The following is a 17,704-nucleotide window of genomic DNA, read 5'->3' on the forward strand; positions in this document are numbered from 1 at the left end:
TTAACTAATGCGATAAACATGAAAGAGGAGAAAGAAGTCAGTCCTGCAGACAAAGACCTTCCATTTTTGTAGGTTAATTTCTTGTTCTTGGTGGAGTAATTCTAGAGGATGATCCGAGTAAACTCTTGGCTCTGTGCATCGGGTGGATTTAAGTCGAACACTAAGGCCGTCATTCCTCATGTTTCGAGTCGAGTACAGACTGCACCGAGTTGGCTCTTTCAACCATCTTCGATCCCCAACTTCTTCTACTGAAATTATAAATTAAAATGTACATATGAACATGTGGCATGTCAATAATAAATATTCTCTTCAGTATGCATTCATCACCCATGGTAGCTCATTAACACTTCTTCTGTGAGATCTTTTCAATTCTACTGATTTTTTTGCTAACGCGAGTTCGAACCAATCAGATTGATCGAGACATCATCAATATTTCTAGTATCTATTACAACAAGCTACCGGAGCTAACCATAGATATTAAAAGATGACAAATTAGTAGTGCATGATATTGCGTAGTAAGTAAAATGCACTATAGAGACAAAGGAGTTGCAGTGGGGGAAAACAAATAAAAAAGGAAGAAAGGAAGAAGAAAACAAAACAATCAGCAACGCTGCCACCTGATCCACGGACTATGTTATAGCGGAAGCAGGGGAGGTTGAGAATGGGTGAAGGGTTTGGTGCAGCTCTAATATGACGGGTTTCTTTATCCTCTGTTTTGAAATAGAAACCTTAAATCATCATCATCATCATCATCAAAGGTATTGCATCAGCAATGGGAGCCCCTGCGGCAGTTTAGAGCGCCCGCATCAGAAGTGATGGAGCCGACCATGGACGAGGACTTGGCTCCCAGGCTGGAGGCCTTGGCATAACTCGCAGAGGCTCCAGCTCCGGAGGGGGTGAAGTAGGCACCGTTCAGCAACAGGTCACCCTCTGATCTCCAATTCCAACCCTTCCACTCACTTTCATCCGTGTCCACCCTCTTGGTGACCTGTTCAACGCAAGAAACCCATGTAACATACGGATCGACTCGAGGAGTGTAAGACATCGATGTTGTCTACCTCCTTGGCAGACTGGTCGACGGGGGCAAGGTATCTATTGCCTTGGCTGTTGATGGTCGGGTCGGCACTTCCACCGATGGCGTACATCTCCCAGTGGGTGTAGTCGTTGTTCACCACATGGAAGTAGCCATGCCTGCACCTGTAATTAACTTGGGAACTCTAGTAAAACTTGCAGACTTGTGGGTAAAGCTGAAAGGTATGTCTTGGCTAAGAAGGTTTTACCTTGGCATTCTTTGAATGAGACCTTCGCCGAAGTGGTTGTAGGCGATGGTAACTTGCATGGCCTTGTCCCTGACATAAGAGTCACTGTGGCCCAAAAGCATCACCTGCATCAGGCGAACAGAGTTGGCTGAAATTAGAACCACCCCCGGAGCAGCTTTGCATTTTGCGAATACAAAAGGGAGGGATCGAGGAGGGTACCTCGTTGTGGTGGGTGAAGTAATTGTTGGAGATGGTGATGGCGGTGGATCCCATAATTGCATCGACGAGGCCGTCGGCGCAGTTGGACAGAGAGTTGTGGTCGACCCAGACATGGCTCGCCCCAAACATGGACACCGCGTCCCCGTCGGCCATCGTCCTCCAACCATAGTGGGAGGGGGAGCTGCGGACCATGGCGTTCCCGGTGGGCTTGCAGTCGTGGATGTGAAGGCCGTGGATGATGATGTTGGTGACGAACTGGATGGTGATGCAGGCGCCGTTAGCGATGTGGACGTCGACGCCGCGGCCGTCGATGGTCTTGAAGCTGTTCATGATGAGCTCCTGCTTGAGGGTGATGACCATGCTGCGCTTGAACACGATCCAGAGGGGCTCCTCCTGGATAACCGCGTAGCGGAGTGTGCCGTGGCGTGGGTTGACGGGGTCGTCGTCCCCGGGGTCGGTCACCACATAGAAGCGGCCGTCGCGGCCGCCGATCGCGTTGCGGCCGAACCCGATACCGCAGTCGGCCAGCCGCTTGCGGTGGCGGTGCCACTCGGGGTCGCAGCGCCAGCAGTCGTCGATGGGGTTCCCGGTTCCGCACGACAAGTATCCGAGGGCCCGACGGGACGTGCTGTTGCGTATCATCCTGTCCCAACAAAATCATGATTTTGATTTCTTAATGCTAGTGTTCATCCATGGTGAATACAGAGGGGGTGTTGATGGATGGGAGGCCGTAGGGGGGGTTAACTGCAACATTACTTCTCGCTCGGGGGAGAGTGCGGGAAGCAGGCCATGTTCCGCTGACAAGGTTGTGTGGGGGTGACGGGATCCATCCATGGTACCACCACATGGTCGAGGTACGGGCAAGAGGTTAACCAACTGGGGAGGTGCGGTAACACTTAGATTGGCGATTGGCGAACTAGAAATGGGACTAGTATCTGGTAGTCGACATAACAGATGTCCATATTAGCCTTCCATTTAATGGCCCGTACAAACCCCAAAACCTGGATTTATTTATTTATTTATTTATTTTAATTATTGTATCTTTTTATTTAATAGTAAAAATAATAATAATAATAATAATAATAATAATAATAATAATAATAATAAATGTGGATTACTTAACGTGGAAAAAATGTGACCTAAATTTCAAGAGAGTTTCGGCTCGAGATTCAATACGGAATAAAGAAAGTCCGATTAATCATAATCATGGCTAAACTTGTAAATTACTGGGAAAAAGAGTGAATTCGAAGGAAGGTGGAAACGAGAGGACTTACATGTCCACTTCGGATGCGACCAGTTCTGGATCGTCTACGGCGCCCACCCCCGCTTCTCGCCCAGCGGTACTGTTCAAGAAAATGAATCCAAATGATTAAGTTGATGTTTCTATACGATCGACAAAAGTAATGCGTCCGATTTGGGAGAAAACAAAGAATTAAACCGCTCGGGATGGTGTCCGTCGTTCCGAATTCTAACGAGAATGAGAACGACGGATATAGAAATTGCGTTGTGGATTCCAAGAAATGGACCAAAAGAATTCTGAGTTCTGGTGGTGGATCGAGATCTTGGAGGAGGGTAGATTCGACTTCGCTGCGACTTTTTGTTCTCGATAAATTGATGTCCTAACTTTCCTCCCAAAGAAAGCGAAAACAGGGGATTTGATCAAGGGATTCAAACGGTTTTGGCTTTACGAATGACACCACCTCTAGCGACAATGGCGGTCCAGATCTCTTCTCCGGCGACATCGACGGTCCAGTTTAATTGAAACAAGATGAAGGTGATGTTGATTCCAGTACTGACCTCCTGGCCGCAAGGAATGACTCGTTAGCCGCCTTCGCTCTCGAGCTCTTTCTCGCCACGGCCGTCGCCGCTGCTCCAATTCTAGAAGAGGAAAAGGTGGTACATTAAAGCTTTATATTTAGCTACAGTCGATCTTAGTTACTGCAGAAAAGAATGTGGAGGATGAATGGAGAAAGGCGAATCTTGAAGCTTTGCCTGATCCCATTACAACAATTAATAGCGACATGATTAATCGGAGATGAATCGCTACGGGATTTTACTCTTCTAGATCATTATATCAGAATCTCTTTTCTGGAAGGTGAAGTATCTTCTCTGCTCTTTCTTTTCTTTTGCCCTGTACTGGTGGCAACACCTCCCAATTTCCTCGAGAAAGTAAAGAACGTGGAATTCATGCTGGAAAGGGCCGTGGGAAATCCTCTGTTCCATGTACGTTGCTTTCGTTTCGCCTAAAATCCTATCATTAAACCTTCTAATAAAGCCAAAACCAGAACTTCTCGATTTGATTCCTCTCAGAGCACAAATATCGTGAGATTACTTGGAACAAGAAGCTCTTCCAGCAAATGAAGGAAGACAAGAAGGGAATCTACCTCGAAGCGGACACGGTGTCGCCTCCGAACCACCCCATGCCTCCGGCAATGATCACCAAATGCCCAAGAACTAGCAATAGGGAACACCGCATTGATCCCACCGCCATTCCTCTGTTAGAATCTCCTAGATCTAGTCGGGGAAAGAAGACGGGCGAGGGAAGAGAAGAGAGAGGAAGACTATTAAGAGAGCAGAGGAACCGCCGTCTTATAGAGAAGTCGGGCGTTCCGCTACTTGCCATCACCGCCACTCCTAACTTAACCACAGTCACAATGGTTCGGTAATTACCAGCACGAACTATTCTAACTGCCGCTAACGGAATCGTCAGGAAGGGCACCGACGGGGTGGCGTCCGCACGCGACATGTGCGAGCGGTGTCGGTTGGTCACGTGCGAATCTGACCGACTCCGTTATACTTTTCCTCGCTTCCGTTATTTAACGTCTCGAATTATACTTTTAAATGATCAACCAAAGTGGGGGAAATAAAGGGGCTTTTTGCCCGTAGGTGCGGTGGCCGGAACCATGCAACGCTCCACCGTCATGGTGTCGCCTTGGATCAACTCGATCACCATCCCATCTGCTTGTGAGTCGCGTCTCAGACGTGGAGTGTCGGTCATTCAATTCGATGTCGACCGTTCTCTTCCCGGAACATATCAACGTCTGTCTCGAGACTCCGTCAACAGTAAAAAGCGAAAACAGCTCGATCTACATCGTTTTTATTACTTATTACCCGATAGTTCCAGGACTCATGTACCTCAATTTGTGTCGACGTCATTGAGCAATGATTTGTTTGTGACAACTCGGCGCAAGCATTCTCGAGTGCATTGTAAGACTGTAAGTCGCAGGAAGCATGTGAATCCGTGAAAGAAACAACACAATCTGCACAGACCCATGACTCGGATCGGCGCCTCAAATAATTCTTGCGTCCATGTCTTCTGATGGGTGAGAGATCTGAGAACGTCAAGTTCTGTAACTTGTTCTTGCGGCATCCTGATGGAACCCCAGTAGTCCTTTATGGGGACACACGAGCAAATGAAAGGGGAGCATGGCGACAATGAAAAGGAAGTTGATGAACCTTTGCTTGTTCGATAAGCAGGTGGAGCTACTGTCAGTGCTGTGATGATCGCTTCGGTTCACGATGGCACACAAAAATCAACGTCGCACCAAACATCGATGAAGAGATGGCACAAGCAGTAGTAATTGGTTCGTCGAGCTTTGTTTCAGATTGAGTTATTGCTCCAACCCCAAGTCAAAAGGTTTTAGTTGTAGTTCTGACCGACTCCCGCCATTAATGACGGGGCCGAGCTTGATTACCGGGGAGCCAATTGAAGAGGGAAGATTGGAGTAGAAGGTGTTCGGTGAAGCCTACTCTAGTCTATGCAATGATGCCCACCGAAAGCTTGGAGCCCACAGAAAGAATTAGATGGATGCATGCTCACATGGCAAGTAGCGAGCATTAAGGCTGGATTGACGCCCCAGAGCTGGTGACCTCCTCCTTTCTTCATCCTTTCCTTTTCGCTCATGGGAAGTCTGTAGATTTAGTAGACTTTGTTCAGAGAATCTGACGGTCACTGCCGAGTCTCTTTCTCTGTTTTTGAGCACCACATGGTACGGAAAACCTTTCCGATGCCATGCTACCTAAACCGTGCTGCTAGCGACATCAAACCGTCCGTCTTATCCTGTCATCTCTTCCTTCTCCTGTATGCTACAGCATCAGTGACAGCACTGTGTATGATCGATGGGACTGTAGACTTTCTTAAAAGAAGAAGAAGAAGAAGAATGTGTAAGTCTGCATTTAATTGCATAGCGCTGTTTAGCTCTCTCTCTCTCTCTCTCTCTCTCTCTCTCTCTCTCTCTTAATTTAATGTTGATTCACACTGGTTGTCATGAGTCGTAGCTTCATGTGGGAATGAAACACGAAGATTGGAATGCGACATACAGGATGCTTACGCCTGAACGAGTCCACCAACAAGCAAGAGATCAGTGGGATCCTAAAAGAAAAGAAAGTGTGTGGGAGAGAGTCACCTAATTTGAGAACAGAGAGAGTTCACTCACTCCATTTAGGCACGTAGAGGATTAGATCGACCTAACATATACGGAAAACATTACAAAAGCGCACGAGCTTTGGTTAGATTTGGAGTAACGAATGCTTCGAAGATAACCAGTAACATGATCGGATTAGCTACTTTTGGAGGGTGACCAGCTTTTCTTCCATCTTTCTTCCTTTGAGAAAAATGTACGCAGAAAAGATATCAAAAAAAGCTGCCAAAGATTCAGGTTTGTCCTTACGAAACCATCTTCCACGACCAAAAGGAAAGCATGATTGCTGGAAATGGAACAAGTTCTCACGTTTTTGCTGGTAATCTTGTGCACACAGTCGATCTTATCCCAGGGTCAAAGGTAGAGCTTTTGAGAAGGTCACTCCTTAGAGAGTGCTTCTACTACTGCCTCCTGCGTTCAATCTTTCACATCGTGTCGCGAGTCTTGTGGGCAAGGCGAGCCATACGGATCCATTTGCTCACAAGAACACAGTTCGTATGACTAACATGATGAGCATCTTCCACCGGTAGTTTCAGAGCTGGAAATACAATTTGAGTCAGAGCAGCTGCTGGGTGCAATGGATCATCAGCTGATCCATGGCTTTCATACTTCATATCCTTCTGAGTGCTAACCCAAATTATGATGCTACGTATGAACCTGACAAAAGCCTATGGTTTGGTTTCGGCTAATTTGGCTCGATTAGTCCAACCGGTTCGATCCAACATGATCCATTTGGCAATTGAATTAATTAGGTCGATCTGCTTAACCCAAACTAACACGTATTGACTCATCTAAATCTTTAGCTCGATGCAAACCCAAACACCTTTCTGGCCCACATAAACGGGCCACGGGCGCAGGTGAGGGACGGAGACTGCGGCCCATCTCCTCATCACGCGATGGCGACGTGTAATTGGCGGACGAGGCTCGTCGTCGTTCGCGGTTGCCACTGCTGCTTACTCGGAAGTGCTTCCGACGATCTCGACCGGCCAGCGCACACGCCACCTGTTCACCTGAACCGTTGCTTTCCTGCGATCACGGGTGCATCGATCTAAATCACGTCCCCTTAGTAGAAGCGTCCTGCCTCTTCCCTTGGGTAGTTCGGAGGTCGATCATGGCTTGCAGCATCCCTTCCCAGGGAACCCTCTTCCTCCGCGTCCCCCTCAAACCCTCCCTCAGATCTCTCTTCTCCTCCTCCGCTTTAACCACAAGTACTTCTTGGAAGCCTCTTTTCCGCTCCTCCTCCTCCTCTGTTCTATCCAGGAACGATCGATTTCTCTCAGCCTCCGCATCCTTCGCGGACGACATCCGCCCGGACCTCGGCGAGAATCCCGAGGGCATCATCTCCGGGGAGTGGCCGGATAATATGTCCCTCATCAACTACGACGATCTCCGCGCCTACCTGGAGACCCAGATCATCAGCCATAAGGTCTCTGTTTTTCTTTCTTCTCTCCTCCTCGTTTCTTCGTTTGGTTGATGTCGATGACTTCCTTCGACTTGTTTTCCTTTGGTGTCGACGCAGACGAAGCCGTCGGCTAAATTGGGGACGGTGATGTCGACAGAGATCCGGACGGCGAGGCCGGAGCAGACGCTGGAAGAAATCAACCACAAGTTCGAGGTCGTGTCCGGTCTTCCTGTCGTCGATGATGACCTGAGGTGCATCGGTGTCGTCTCCAAAAAGGACAAAGCCAGAGCATCCAATGGGGTTTGTTTCTTCCCTGTTCTTATCCCGCCCTTTTTTCTTTCTATAGTCCAAAAATAGGGTTTGCTTTGTGCTAATCGAGTGAAATTGATCTGCCTCAATCCTATCATGTTCTGGCTAACCCTAGGAGGAGTCAACAATTGTCACCATTGGAGATCGTTTCTCATCCATGGAAAGACAGTCTGACGTTCATATCCCTTACACCAAGGCATTCCAAGAAGCTAACATTTAACTCATAAATTTGAGGATCAATCACGTTTGTCGAGCATAGTTAATTTCTTGTACTTAATTGAACTTCATTTGGTTGGGGAAGGCATTTAAGACTGAGACTGAGCATCTGAGACTTACAACGAGGAACTCATAACTTCTCTTCTTGAAAATGTAGGATTGATGTCATGTTTTTTGAGCAGAAAGAAAGGAAAAAATTATTCTATATGGTTCATATAACTTTCTTGCCATCAACATCTTATCTCCACACTTGTCTGAAGATATTTCCCTGGACGTTGATAATAATGTTTCTAGGATTACATGGCTTGAACAAGTTTGTCCAGAGAACTGCAGCATTGGTAACCTTGGTTCAGTCATCATTCATATATGACTCTGTATGAAGAAGCATTTATTTGTTCTAAATAGTCATCGGATACTCAATTTTTAGGATAAAATTTTGTTGTGAGCATATTTGATACTTGTTCATTACCGGAGCGGGTGACAGCGGGTGCCAACTTGAATGTATAGCTTACTGGTGGTGAGGATATTAACATGATTTTGTTTTTTCATTCTCCTCAGACTCTTCTCAGCTATATTTTGTGCTAACTTCCAATTATTGTTTAAGCAGTTGAAATCCAAAGTTGGTGAAGTCATGTCTTCTCCGGCAATCATGCTATCGCCTGAGAAGACAGTTTTGGGTAACCTTCTTTACCAAGCATGGTTCTTTGCATGCATTTCTATGGTCAGATTTGGATCAAAATGTTTCCTACGTTCATAATTGTGCAGATGCTGCGGCTTTAATGCTTAAGAAGAAGATCCACAGGATACCGATCGTAAATGAGGAACAGAAAGTTGTAGGTAAGAGCTTCAAATTAAGAGAAGTAACATGTAATTTTCTTTGAGATTTTCAATGACGTACCTGATTCTAATTAAGTAATTTGAATTTTCTTAAACCAGGAATGGTTACCCGAACCGACATATTCCAAGTGCTCGAAACATAGGAGGTATAGTCCGTCCTTTGAGCGTGCCCTTCTGTTATGTTTATGAGGAATAAAGTCAAGGAGATGATTAGAATACTATATGGCTCCGACTCGTGGGTTGTGATGCTGTTATTTACTGTGATGAAACTATCTATTGTGGTTGTGGTTATTAGGTCATAATTTTGTAAAGCTTACCATGCTATTTCCCACTGTCCTACAACTGTTCTTTCAATTGGTATTGTTATCTGATGCTTAGGACAAACCCTTTGTATGTGGGTCCTTTTGCTGTCATTGAAAGCTAAACTAAAGTGCAGCATTAATCGAAACCGACATACATTTAAGAAAATCCAGAAACTAAGCATTTTGGCTCCATCCACTTAAGTCTCCATACTTTGAAGTAGTGATTATATTGTTATGTGTGCCCTGTTTTTTCTCTCTTGCATTGTTGGTTTAGCCATGAGGTTGTATCGTCTGATCTAAGATCTTTATATTAATTGATGTGGTCTGAGGGCAGTGCTTAATTTCAGGCTTGTTTTATGAGAACTCTATATGTCTTGTGATAAATTATACAATATTGTATTGTTGTAGAGCATCTAGAGTTGTTTAGGGGAAGCTTAACAAAGACCTCGTGAAGGGACAAAAACATGAAGACAATGGTCCAAGTTTTCTTCATTGGATGAGCTGCAGTTTTTTTTTATTGAGTACTGTATCACAAGGATAGATAGCCAATCATGAACCTTGTGGTTAATTGTTCTGATAACTACTAGTCATAGACTCAGTGGATGCTGATGCTGCTGGTGCTGGGTAGCTTCAAGGCCCAAATTATATAACGAGCATGTCCATTAAATTGGTTGCCTTGCAAAATTATTTTACATTTTCACTTGGTCGGCTGCTTTCATAAGCAACGAAACTCGCCCAGAGTGGCATATGCTGTTTGGGTATACTTCCTTGGCTGGCCTTTTATGTTTCTAGAGGAATAATTCATATTTAAGCCGCTCTCTACTTAAAAGCAGAATCATAGCTAGCTAATGTTGATGGCATTCTGTAAATTGTCAGCCGACGGCCGGGAGCTTCAGCGGTAGCATCGCCACAATGCTGTTCCGGCCGGCATGGTGTTGGAAGACTGCATTGTTTCTTTTGCGTTCTGAAGTGAAACAAGGACTCAGGGGAAGGATAGAGACCGGTAAATAAATGACAGTAAAATTTATAATCATATTTATTCGTCGAGCCCTTCTTTGTTGGTTTGGTAGTCACCTCTGTAGCTCAATCAAGGAGCTCTTCTTCACATCGTGTCTTGCAGATGCAAGGCAATGCTTAGTAGAAGAGCATAACAAAAGAAGTAGAGCAAATTACAAAGGTAAAAAAGAAAAAGGAGCAGAACGAAGAGGTACAAATTGTTGTTAGGAAGGATAGGCCGAAGGTGATTTGGACTTGGTGGAAGAGCGGATGCTGGAAGCAGATAAGCCGGACTTGTTACTTGCACTATGATCCTATTGGCACACCCAACGCACTGCTTGACGCCGACGTCGTAGCATCAACTGCCGCACTTGGTTCTGCCTTCTTGAGGAGGAAATCCACCTTCGCATACTCCTCCCTTTCATGGCGGATCTCTTTGAGCATTGCGGCCACGTCCTTCATGGTCGGCCGCTCGTCCGGAGTGGCGCTCACGCACAGGAGTGCCACGCCGAGCACCTGCAGCATCTCCTGCACGTCCGTCTCCGGCCGACCTTTGAGGCTCGGATCGAGCACCTCCAGGCTCCCCCTCTGCCGCTGCACCCAGTCCACCACATGCAGCCCCTCGGGGATCGTGGGGTCGATCGGCTGCTTCCCAGTTAGCACTTCCAGCATCACCACGCCGTAGCTGTATACGTCGCTCTTCTCCGTGATCTTCATCATGTATCCATACTCTGCAAACGATTCACCGCAATCAGGCATTGGTAGGTATTCCCTGCAGCAACGAGACAGCAAAATTCGAAACAGATACCAACCAGGAGCAATGTAGCCGTAGGAACCCGCGACGGTGTTCGAGGACCGAGCAAGATCCCCGTCCTCCACGAGCTTCGCAAGCCCGAAGTCGGCCAGGTAGGCCTCGAAGTCGAGGCCGATGAGAATGTTGTTGGCCTTGATATCTCTGTGAACTATCGGCGGAACACAATCATGGTGGAGGTAGGCAAGACCCTCGGCGGCCCCCAGGACGATCTGATACCGCAAGTCCCACTCCAGTGAGAACCCGGTGCGCTCGTGGAGCAGCCCCCCCAGGCTGCCGTTGGCCATGTAATCGTACATCAGCAGCCGGGTGTTCTTGTTCCAGCAGCACCCGAGGAACCTCACGATGTTCTTGTGCCGGATGGAACCGAGCGTCCGCACCTCAGCCGAGAACGAGTCTCTGACTCTGCTGCTGTTGCAGTCCTCTTTGGCCGCCATTTTCCCGGCCGATGCACTCGTTGGCCATAGCTTCTTCACGGCGATGGCTTCCCCGTTATCCATTTGGACGCGGTAGACCACTCCGGAGCAGCCTTTCCCGATAACGTTGGCATCCACCAGGCTACGCACAACCTGGTCCACCGAAAAGCTCAGCTTCTGGAAGGGAGTGAACTGCCATGGCCAAGACATCCCGCTGCCCATCTCGGAGTCATCGTCTTCGCTGCCATTCCCTGCTGCCATTCTTTTCGCCCTTATAGTTGCGATCAACCCGAGAAGCATCGCGACCGTCGAAGTGATCAGCAGTGCTATGGCTAACTTCAACCTGTGCACTCTTCTGCTCTCCGCCTCTGCCGTCATGATTGGCCGCCCGTTGGCGTCCAAGGTGACGAAGCACACGTCTCCACCGTGGGTGCAGAGCCCCTGGTTGCCGGCAAGATCGGAGGCCGAGAGCTGGCGAAAGAGCTTGGTGTCGGGGAGGTAGCCGGTGAAGTTGTTGTTGGAGACGTTTAGTGTGACCAGGTTTTCTAGTTCAGAAAGAGGTGCGAGACTACCGTCGAGCAGGTTGTACGATACGTCGAGAACCGATAGTTTACTGAGGATAGAGATCTTCTCCGGGATCGGTCCGGTGAGTGCATTCCTGCTGAGATTTAGAGCAATGTCGAGCCCCTCGATGAGGCAGAGGTCAACGGGGATCCCGCCAGTGAGTTGGTTGCTACTAAGGTCAAGCAATTCGAGGTTCGAGCACCGGCCAAGCGAAGGTGGTATCGGGCCGGTGAGTGAATTCCCACTAAGCACCAGCTTGTTTATGGAAGCCAACTTGCCAAAGCTACCGGGGATCGGCCCCGTAAGCTGGTTGAGCGACAGATCGAGTACCTCCAGTCTGGTGATCCAAGATAAGGAATCGGGTACGGCACCGGAGAGCGTGTTGTTACTGAGGTTGACCATTTGGAGCTGGGAGCAGTTGCCGATGGAAACAGGAACAGGGCCGGTGAGCCGGTTGGCGGAGAGGTCGAGGAAGTCGAGGCTCTTAAGCCCGCCGATCTCGACCGGGATGGGGCCGGCAATGCGGTTGTTGGCGAGGCGGAGTCGAATGAGGGAAGTGCACTTGCCAATCTCGGCGGGTATCGGGCCGGAGATGTCGTTGGAGAGCAGCAAGAGCTTGGTGAGGTTGGGAAGGAGGAAGAGGCCGGGGGGCATGGGGCCAGTGAGGTGGTTGTGGGAAAGGTCGAGCGCCTGGAGGTTCGACAGCGAGGCGAGGGAGAGAGGTATAGCGCCTTCGAGCAGGTTCTGCCACGCGAAGAGGACGGCAAGCGACTTGAGCGCCGCGAACTCCGCGGGGATGAGGCCGGAGATCTGGTTAGTGTCTATCTGGAGCTGGAAGAGCGACGTGAGGTTGGCAAGAGAAGGTGGTAAGGATCCGGAGATGTTGTTGTCACTTAGCATGAGATCTTGGAGGTTCGAGAGCGCGCCCAAAGATGGCGGGATGGCGCCGGAGATGGAGTTGATGGAGAGGTCCATGGATCGGAGGGAAGAAAGGCCACCGAACTCGTCCGGGATGGGGCCGGAGAGCACATTCTGCCACAGGAGAAGCCTCTCGAGCTTCGGCAGCCGCCCGAGCGACGGTGGCAGCGGACCGGAAAGCGAATTCTCGTAGAGGTAGAGGTTGACGAGCGACGAGCAGTTGCCGAGCTCCGGCGGGATCGACCCGGACAGCATGGTGGTGTAGATGGACAACGTTTGGAGATTGGACAGCCGGCCAAGCGACGCCGGAATGGGGCCGGATATCTTAGTATCGGCAAGGCCGAGGACAGATAGGTTGGCGCAGCGGGAGAGGGAGTCGGGTATGGATCCGGAGAGGTCGCGATTGCCGCCGGCACGGAGGGTCTCGAGGAGGGAGAGGTCTCCGAGGGAGTCCGGGATGGGGCCGGAGAGACGGTTGTCGAAGATGATGAGGTGGCGGAGGCTGGCGGCGGCGCTGAGCTCCTCCGGGATGGGGCCGGAGAGCTGGTTTGAGTTGATTATGAGGGAGGCGAGGTATGGGAGGCGGGAGAGGGCGGGGGGTATGGCACCGGAGAGGGAGTTGGAGCTGAGGTCGAGGAGGGTGAGGAGGGAGCAGGCGGCGAAGTCGGTCGGGATGGGACCGGTGAGGTTGGCATCGGAGACGACGAGGGTGGTGAGGGAGGGTAGGGCGCTGCACAGCCCGACGGGGAGGGGGACGGTCAGGGGAACGGATTGGATGGTGATGGTGGACACGAAGCCGGCGGCGTTGCAGGTGATGTGGCTCCACTTGCACGGCGTCGCGTGCGCCGGGTTCCAGTCAGAGAGCGCTCTGGATAAGGGGGAGGAGGAAGAGGAGTTGATCCACCGGTAGAGCGCAGTGACTTCTTGGCTGGCAGAAGCTAGCGAAGAGGAGGAGAAAGACGGCAGTAAGAATAGCAGCGGCAGGAGGAAACAGAAGCGGAAGAGAGGGAGGAGGAGGCAGTTGTGGCATGGGAATGATGGAGGGTGGCCAGCCTGCCTCGACCTCGACCTCGACCTCGGCATCATCAAAGCCCCTCCTCGGCTTCAAATCCCAACTCGCTCTCCTCCCCCGGTGCTCTCTCACTTCTTGTTTTGCATTGGGTATCCCCTCTTTGTTTGCTCTCCCTCCCTCCGCTTCCCCTCTTTTAAATCTCTATTCCCTGAGCACCTCAAAGCCTTTTTCATTTGGGTACGATCCACCGAGTTCAATTATTCGGAAGGGTGGGACGCGAGTCCGGCGCACTGGGTTGCTTGCGACGTCGGATCGCATGACGCGCGGGGCAGCGGCAAAGTGACGACGTGCCTTGGTGGGAGGAGCTGTTGTGCAGGTGGCTACTGTTGCACTCCCTAAACAAGTTATATGGATTCGCGCGGTGTGTTGAAACGGGATGCTCTCTCTCTCTCTCCCCCCGGTGGCGAGTGTCGTTTCGGAAGACACGGAGCATCTCAACGGCAGTGTTTCGTGTGGGATAGATAAAGAAAGATAAACACAGTAACGACACGAACAAAACGTAACTTGTGAGAGTTACTGATATGATTCTTCGATCTTGCTCCTTCCGGTTTTTGCTATTGTCTCTTCCACAGCGAGACAGTGCTGAGCTCTACTCTCCCTTTCTTGTGGCTGTGGCTTAGATGGCTTGTTGGGATAGTCTCTGAGCTCCCTCGTTCGAAGCTCCAAAGCCTAATAAATATGCAGTGCTTGTGACGGTGAAGCGTGTCGCTATACTTTTTAGAGGCCGGTCATGTTCGCGTGGGTGTGTCCTTTTCTGGTCAAAGTGGGTCATGATGTGTCCCATACAGATAGATCATATTGTACAGAATAAGGTTTGGCCTATAGCCTTAGGACTCCATGAACTCTGACTTCCTTCTTACGATGCATACAGAGTAAACACTCATAGTAACTACACACTGTCTTTATTATGTTTGTCTACTGATAAGAACAGGCTGATTGGTCTGTGGCTTCACATGCACTGCACGTGCTACACACTGATATTACCCACAATTACAAGGGCCAATGCGAGAGAAGAGAGATAAAATAGAATACCTGATGTCCAAACTCTCCATAGTCATCCATGTTGAGCTCACACCCCATGTTCGAAGTTACCAGTGCATTTACCCACATCCCAAGGCCTAAACCACATGGTGGTAGATTCCACCGTTTCCCATCCTCCCTCTCTGCCCTAACCTCGTCGATACCGCAACGCAAGAAGCAGTGAGGTTAGTGGATGCAATGCAAAGGGGGGTCAACTTCAGCTACAGTTCCTTTGCCCATACAACATAAAGCTAAGCGGCGGTTTCCGGTGACGCCCTTGTTTTAAGGGTCCTTCCGCCTCGGGCCACACACTCCCTACTCGAATCTATTGGGACCTCAGTAGGCATATTGAAAGAATGGGGTTCCTCGCAGGATACTGGTGTGGGAATAGGAGGATCCATGCATATAAAGAGTCTCACGTGACCGAGACTTAAACAAGCGATCCATCTACTTAAAAGCATACAAAAAGAAGATAGGATAAGCTAAAAGAAAACAGAGGATGGTCCTTTTCGATAGCTATAAGCCATGGGGGAAGGTGTGAGTAGGGAGAACAAACCCGATCTTGGTCCAAGTATCCCGGGCTAAAGCAAAGGAAGCATGGACTGGAGCTGCAAGCCGGAGAGAGGGTGTTATTATTAGCCAGCAAAAGCAGCAAGGCACATGGTGGATCACTTGTGCTTTCCTTGACCACCATGGCTGATGTGATGCTGCTTCATCGCCAGTCTTGCCGCTGAAGCAACTCGGTAGCGGTTGGTGGTGGTCCGTGACATGGTGCATGAACTACTCCCAACTCGCTTGACCCAATAATAGCATTCGATCGGGTTCGAGTCCATCGGATGGTGGAGGAAGAAGACCCACCAAATTCCATGGGTCAATGTCGAGTCTCGCCAGCCTAGCGAGTAGAGTCTGCTGAGAACGAGGCTTAGGGACAAAAAGGTTTCCTATATTGCAATCAAAAACAGAGCAGGCATAAAGTATTGATCGAATGATGAATGATTGTTTCCGTTCTCGCACGCACAGATAACAATTTGGTTGTTTATCTCCTTTGCACTCACATATATGACTACTTCGAGTCAACGAATGCATACTCCTGTTCTGTATCAGGCTCCTTAATGCTTATTAGTAATTGGGAGGCAACCAAACATGGTCATTGATCACGCAAAAGGGCATGATTGGGTGGCCAACAGTGAGTGACAGGGTGCAGAATTGGCCATGGTTGGATCACAGCTTCAATATATTGTAATATTATTAAGCTCAGAGCTGTATTCGTGCAAGGAGAGGAAATAGCAGATAAGATTTCCTCAACTGCACGAGGAAATCTCTGAGCAGTTGAGGAAAATCCTCTCTGCCTGCTATCCGCCAACGCCGCCCACACCGAGCTAACGTTCCGACTCAACGGAGGACAGTTCATCGCTGCAGTTCATCGTCACAGCAGCTGTCGCAGCAAGGCAACTCGCTGCTCACGACGCCGGACTTCGCGGGCGTCGTACGTGTCGTCCGCCTCGGAAACAAAGGCGCTGGCCACACTGTCTTCTTCCACCGCAGCGACGCTTCCACCGCTGGTTCCCCTGCTCCACCACCGCCACTGCTTCCCGGACAAGGCAACTCATCGATTCCTCTTCTTGCGCCACCATAGCTTCCTCTTCTTCCTCACTGCTCCGAGCGTTCTCTACCTCAGCAGATAACCTCGTATCCCAGCAGTAGGGATCGAGATAGGCGGTGGACGTGTGTGGGGCGACGTCCACGGAGCCGTTCTTCTCCCTGACTCTGCAGTTGGCCATCGGACACATCTTGATGCTGTCGATCTCTCACATTGCTCCCAGATCTGCAGCCATCACCGCATAGTACCAGATCTACTCAATCCGGCGACTTCGAACTGCTACCTCGGAGTTTTTCTCTCTAACAGTGACAGCCTGTGAACAACACCAAAGCTGTTATCTTCATCAGCCGCCCCAATCTCGGTAGCATAGAACATTGGAGATCAGCATTGCTGCAGCTCTCTTGAGCATTGCTATATCTCTCTTCAGCATTGCAAACCGTATCGCAGTCCTGATCTACAAAATTGTAGCAACTTAGCCTCCAAATGCAGCGAACCTACAGCTGACTACTCGCTCGTATACGTATCTTCAAATGTCTTCATCGTCTACCTCTGATATCCCAGTTGTTATCCCTGTAGGGAACCATAGCACTTTTCAATCTACAGATCTTATCACTATCAATGTAGCAGCACTCATTCCATTCAAATTATCCAAAAGCGGAAACTATGCATCTTGGCGGGCACAACTTTCTAATCTTCTATTTGGATATGATCTCCTAGGTTACGTTGATGGCTCTCTCCAATAATGTCCATCTGCAATGGTTAATATCCCAAGAGAACCAAGTCCAGTACCAAATCCAAACCATAAATTATGGTTACGTCAAGATCGCCTTATCCTTCAAGCTATTCAAGCTTCCGTCGCTGGGTCCGTTGCTCCACTGATATCTTCATGTACGACTGCTGCAGAAGCATGGTACAAGTTGCAAACCACTATAGTAAATCACTCTCGTACAAAGAACTGGCAGCAGCAGCACAAAGGTTTGGTTATGTTGCCTCCTGACTCTATGGGTCACAAACCAAACCCCCTTCATCCACATCATCAACACTTCAATCATCACTATCAAGATGGAAACTTTCATAATCATCAGCCCTGGAGTCCTAATCTCACTAGCCAACAAAGAGTCATCTGCCAACTGTGTGACAAAGTTGGACATTCTGCGAAGGTCTGTCGGTCTCGACCTGCTCATTCACGATGGCGTCAGGCGAATCTCATGACTACTCCAACTACTCACCAATCTAATTGGATTGTAGACTCTGACGCCTCTCATCACATCACCTCTGATTTTCAAAACTTGTCCATCTACAACAACTATGACAACAATGAAGATATCATCATTAGTGATGG

General features: G+C 49.1%; 3 protein-coding genes across 4 annotated transcripts; 1 reads left to right on the plus strand and 2 right to left on the minus strand.

Annotated features, from left to right (window-relative positions):
- Positions 1 to 443: 443 nt before the first annotated feature.
- On the minus strand, positions 444 to 4,040 carry LOC135587468 (probable pectate lyase 8). Of its 2 annotated transcripts, XM_065078946.1 has the most exons (7): positions 3,863 to 4,039; positions 3,276 to 3,356; positions 2,753 to 2,821; positions 1,479 to 2,121; positions 1,281 to 1,384; positions 1,059 to 1,197; positions 444 to 988 (listed from the first exon to the last, which is right to left on the minus strand). In XM_065078946.1, exons 1-7 carry the CDS (start codon positions 3,967 to 3,969, stop codon positions 767 to 769), a joined length of 1,365 nt encoding a protein of 454 aa, XP_064935018.1. In that variant the 5' UTR covers positions 3,970 to 4,039; the 3' UTR covers positions 444 to 766. The 2 variants fall into 2 exon arrangements, with proteins under 2 accessions (XP_064935018.1, XP_064935019.1); XM_065078947.1 differs by lacking the exon at positions 3,276 to 3,356 and having other exon boundaries at positions 3,863 to 4,040.
- Positions 4,041 to 6,818: 2,778 nt separating this feature from the next.
- Positions 6,819 to 9,017, plus strand: LOC135587469 (uncharacterized). Its single transcript, XM_065078948.1, has 5 exons — positions 6,819 to 7,325; positions 7,419 to 7,601; positions 8,434 to 8,503; positions 8,592 to 8,663; positions 8,763 to 9,017. Exons 1-5 carry the CDS (start codon positions 7,011 to 7,013, stop codon positions 8,804 to 8,806), a joined length of 684 nt encoding a protein of 227 aa, XP_064935020.1. The 5' UTR covers positions 6,819 to 7,010; the 3' UTR covers positions 8,807 to 9,017.
- A 960-nt stretch (positions 9,018 to 9,977) lies between these two features.
- LOC135587470 (LRR receptor-like serine/threonine-protein kinase RGI1) lies at positions 9,978 to 14,373 on the minus strand. Its single transcript, XM_065078949.1, has 2 exons — positions 10,774 to 14,373; positions 9,978 to 10,692 (listed from the first exon to the last, which is right to left on the minus strand). The coding sequence occupies exons 1-2, from the start codon at positions 13,754 to 13,756 to the stop codon at positions 10,268 to 10,270; spliced, it is 3,408 nt and encodes a 1,135-aa protein (XP_064935021.1). The 5' UTR covers positions 13,757 to 14,373; the 3' UTR covers positions 9,978 to 10,267.
- Positions 14,374 to 17,704: the final 3,331 nt, after the last annotated feature.

Source organism: Musa acuminata, chromosome BXJ1-8 (genome assembly GCF_036884655.1).
Source record: "Musa acuminata AAA Group cultivar baxijiao chromosome BXJ1-8, Cavendish_Baxijiao_AAA, whole genome shotgun sequence".
Taxonomy (NCBI): domain Eukaryota; kingdom Viridiplantae; phylum Streptophyta; class Magnoliopsida; order Zingiberales; family Musaceae; genus Musa; species Musa acuminata.

Excerpts from the sequence above, each read along its gene's own strand:
- LOC135587470 (XM_065078949.1), bottom strand. The coding sequence starts at position 13,756 with ATGATGCCGAGGTCGAGGTCGAGGTCGAGGCAGGCTGGCCACCCTCCA. Across the intron at positions 10,693-10,773 it reads CTACGGCTACATTGCTCCTG|AGTATGGATACATGATGAAG; the intron begins GTTGGTATCTGT and ends AATCGTTTGCAG.
- LOC135587469 (XM_065078948.1), top strand. The coding sequence starts at position 7,011 with ATGGCTTGCAGCATCCCTTCCCAGGGAACCCTCTTCCTCCGCGTCCCC. Across the intron at positions 7,326-7,418 it reads CCCAGATCATCAGCCATAAG|ACGAAGCCGTCGGCTAAATT; the intron begins GTCTCTGTTTTT and ends GTGTCGACGCAG. Across the intron at positions 7,602-8,433 it reads AAGCCAGAGCATCCAATGGG|TTGAAATCCAAAGTTGGTGA; the intron begins GTTTGTTTCTTC and ends TTGTTTAAGCAG.
- LOC135587468 (XM_065078946.1), bottom strand. The coding sequence starts at position 3,969 with ATGGCGGTGGGATCAATGCGGTGTTCCCTATTGCTAGTTCTTGGGCAT. Across the intron at positions 2,122-2,752 it reads GTCGCATCCGAAGTGGACAT|GATGATACGCAACAGCACGT; the intron begins GTAAGTCCTCTC and ends TTGTTGGGACAG. Across the intron at positions 1,385-1,478 it reads ACTTCACCCACCACAACGAG|GTGATGCTTTTGGGCCACAG; the intron begins GTACCCTCCTCG and ends CGCCTGATGCAG.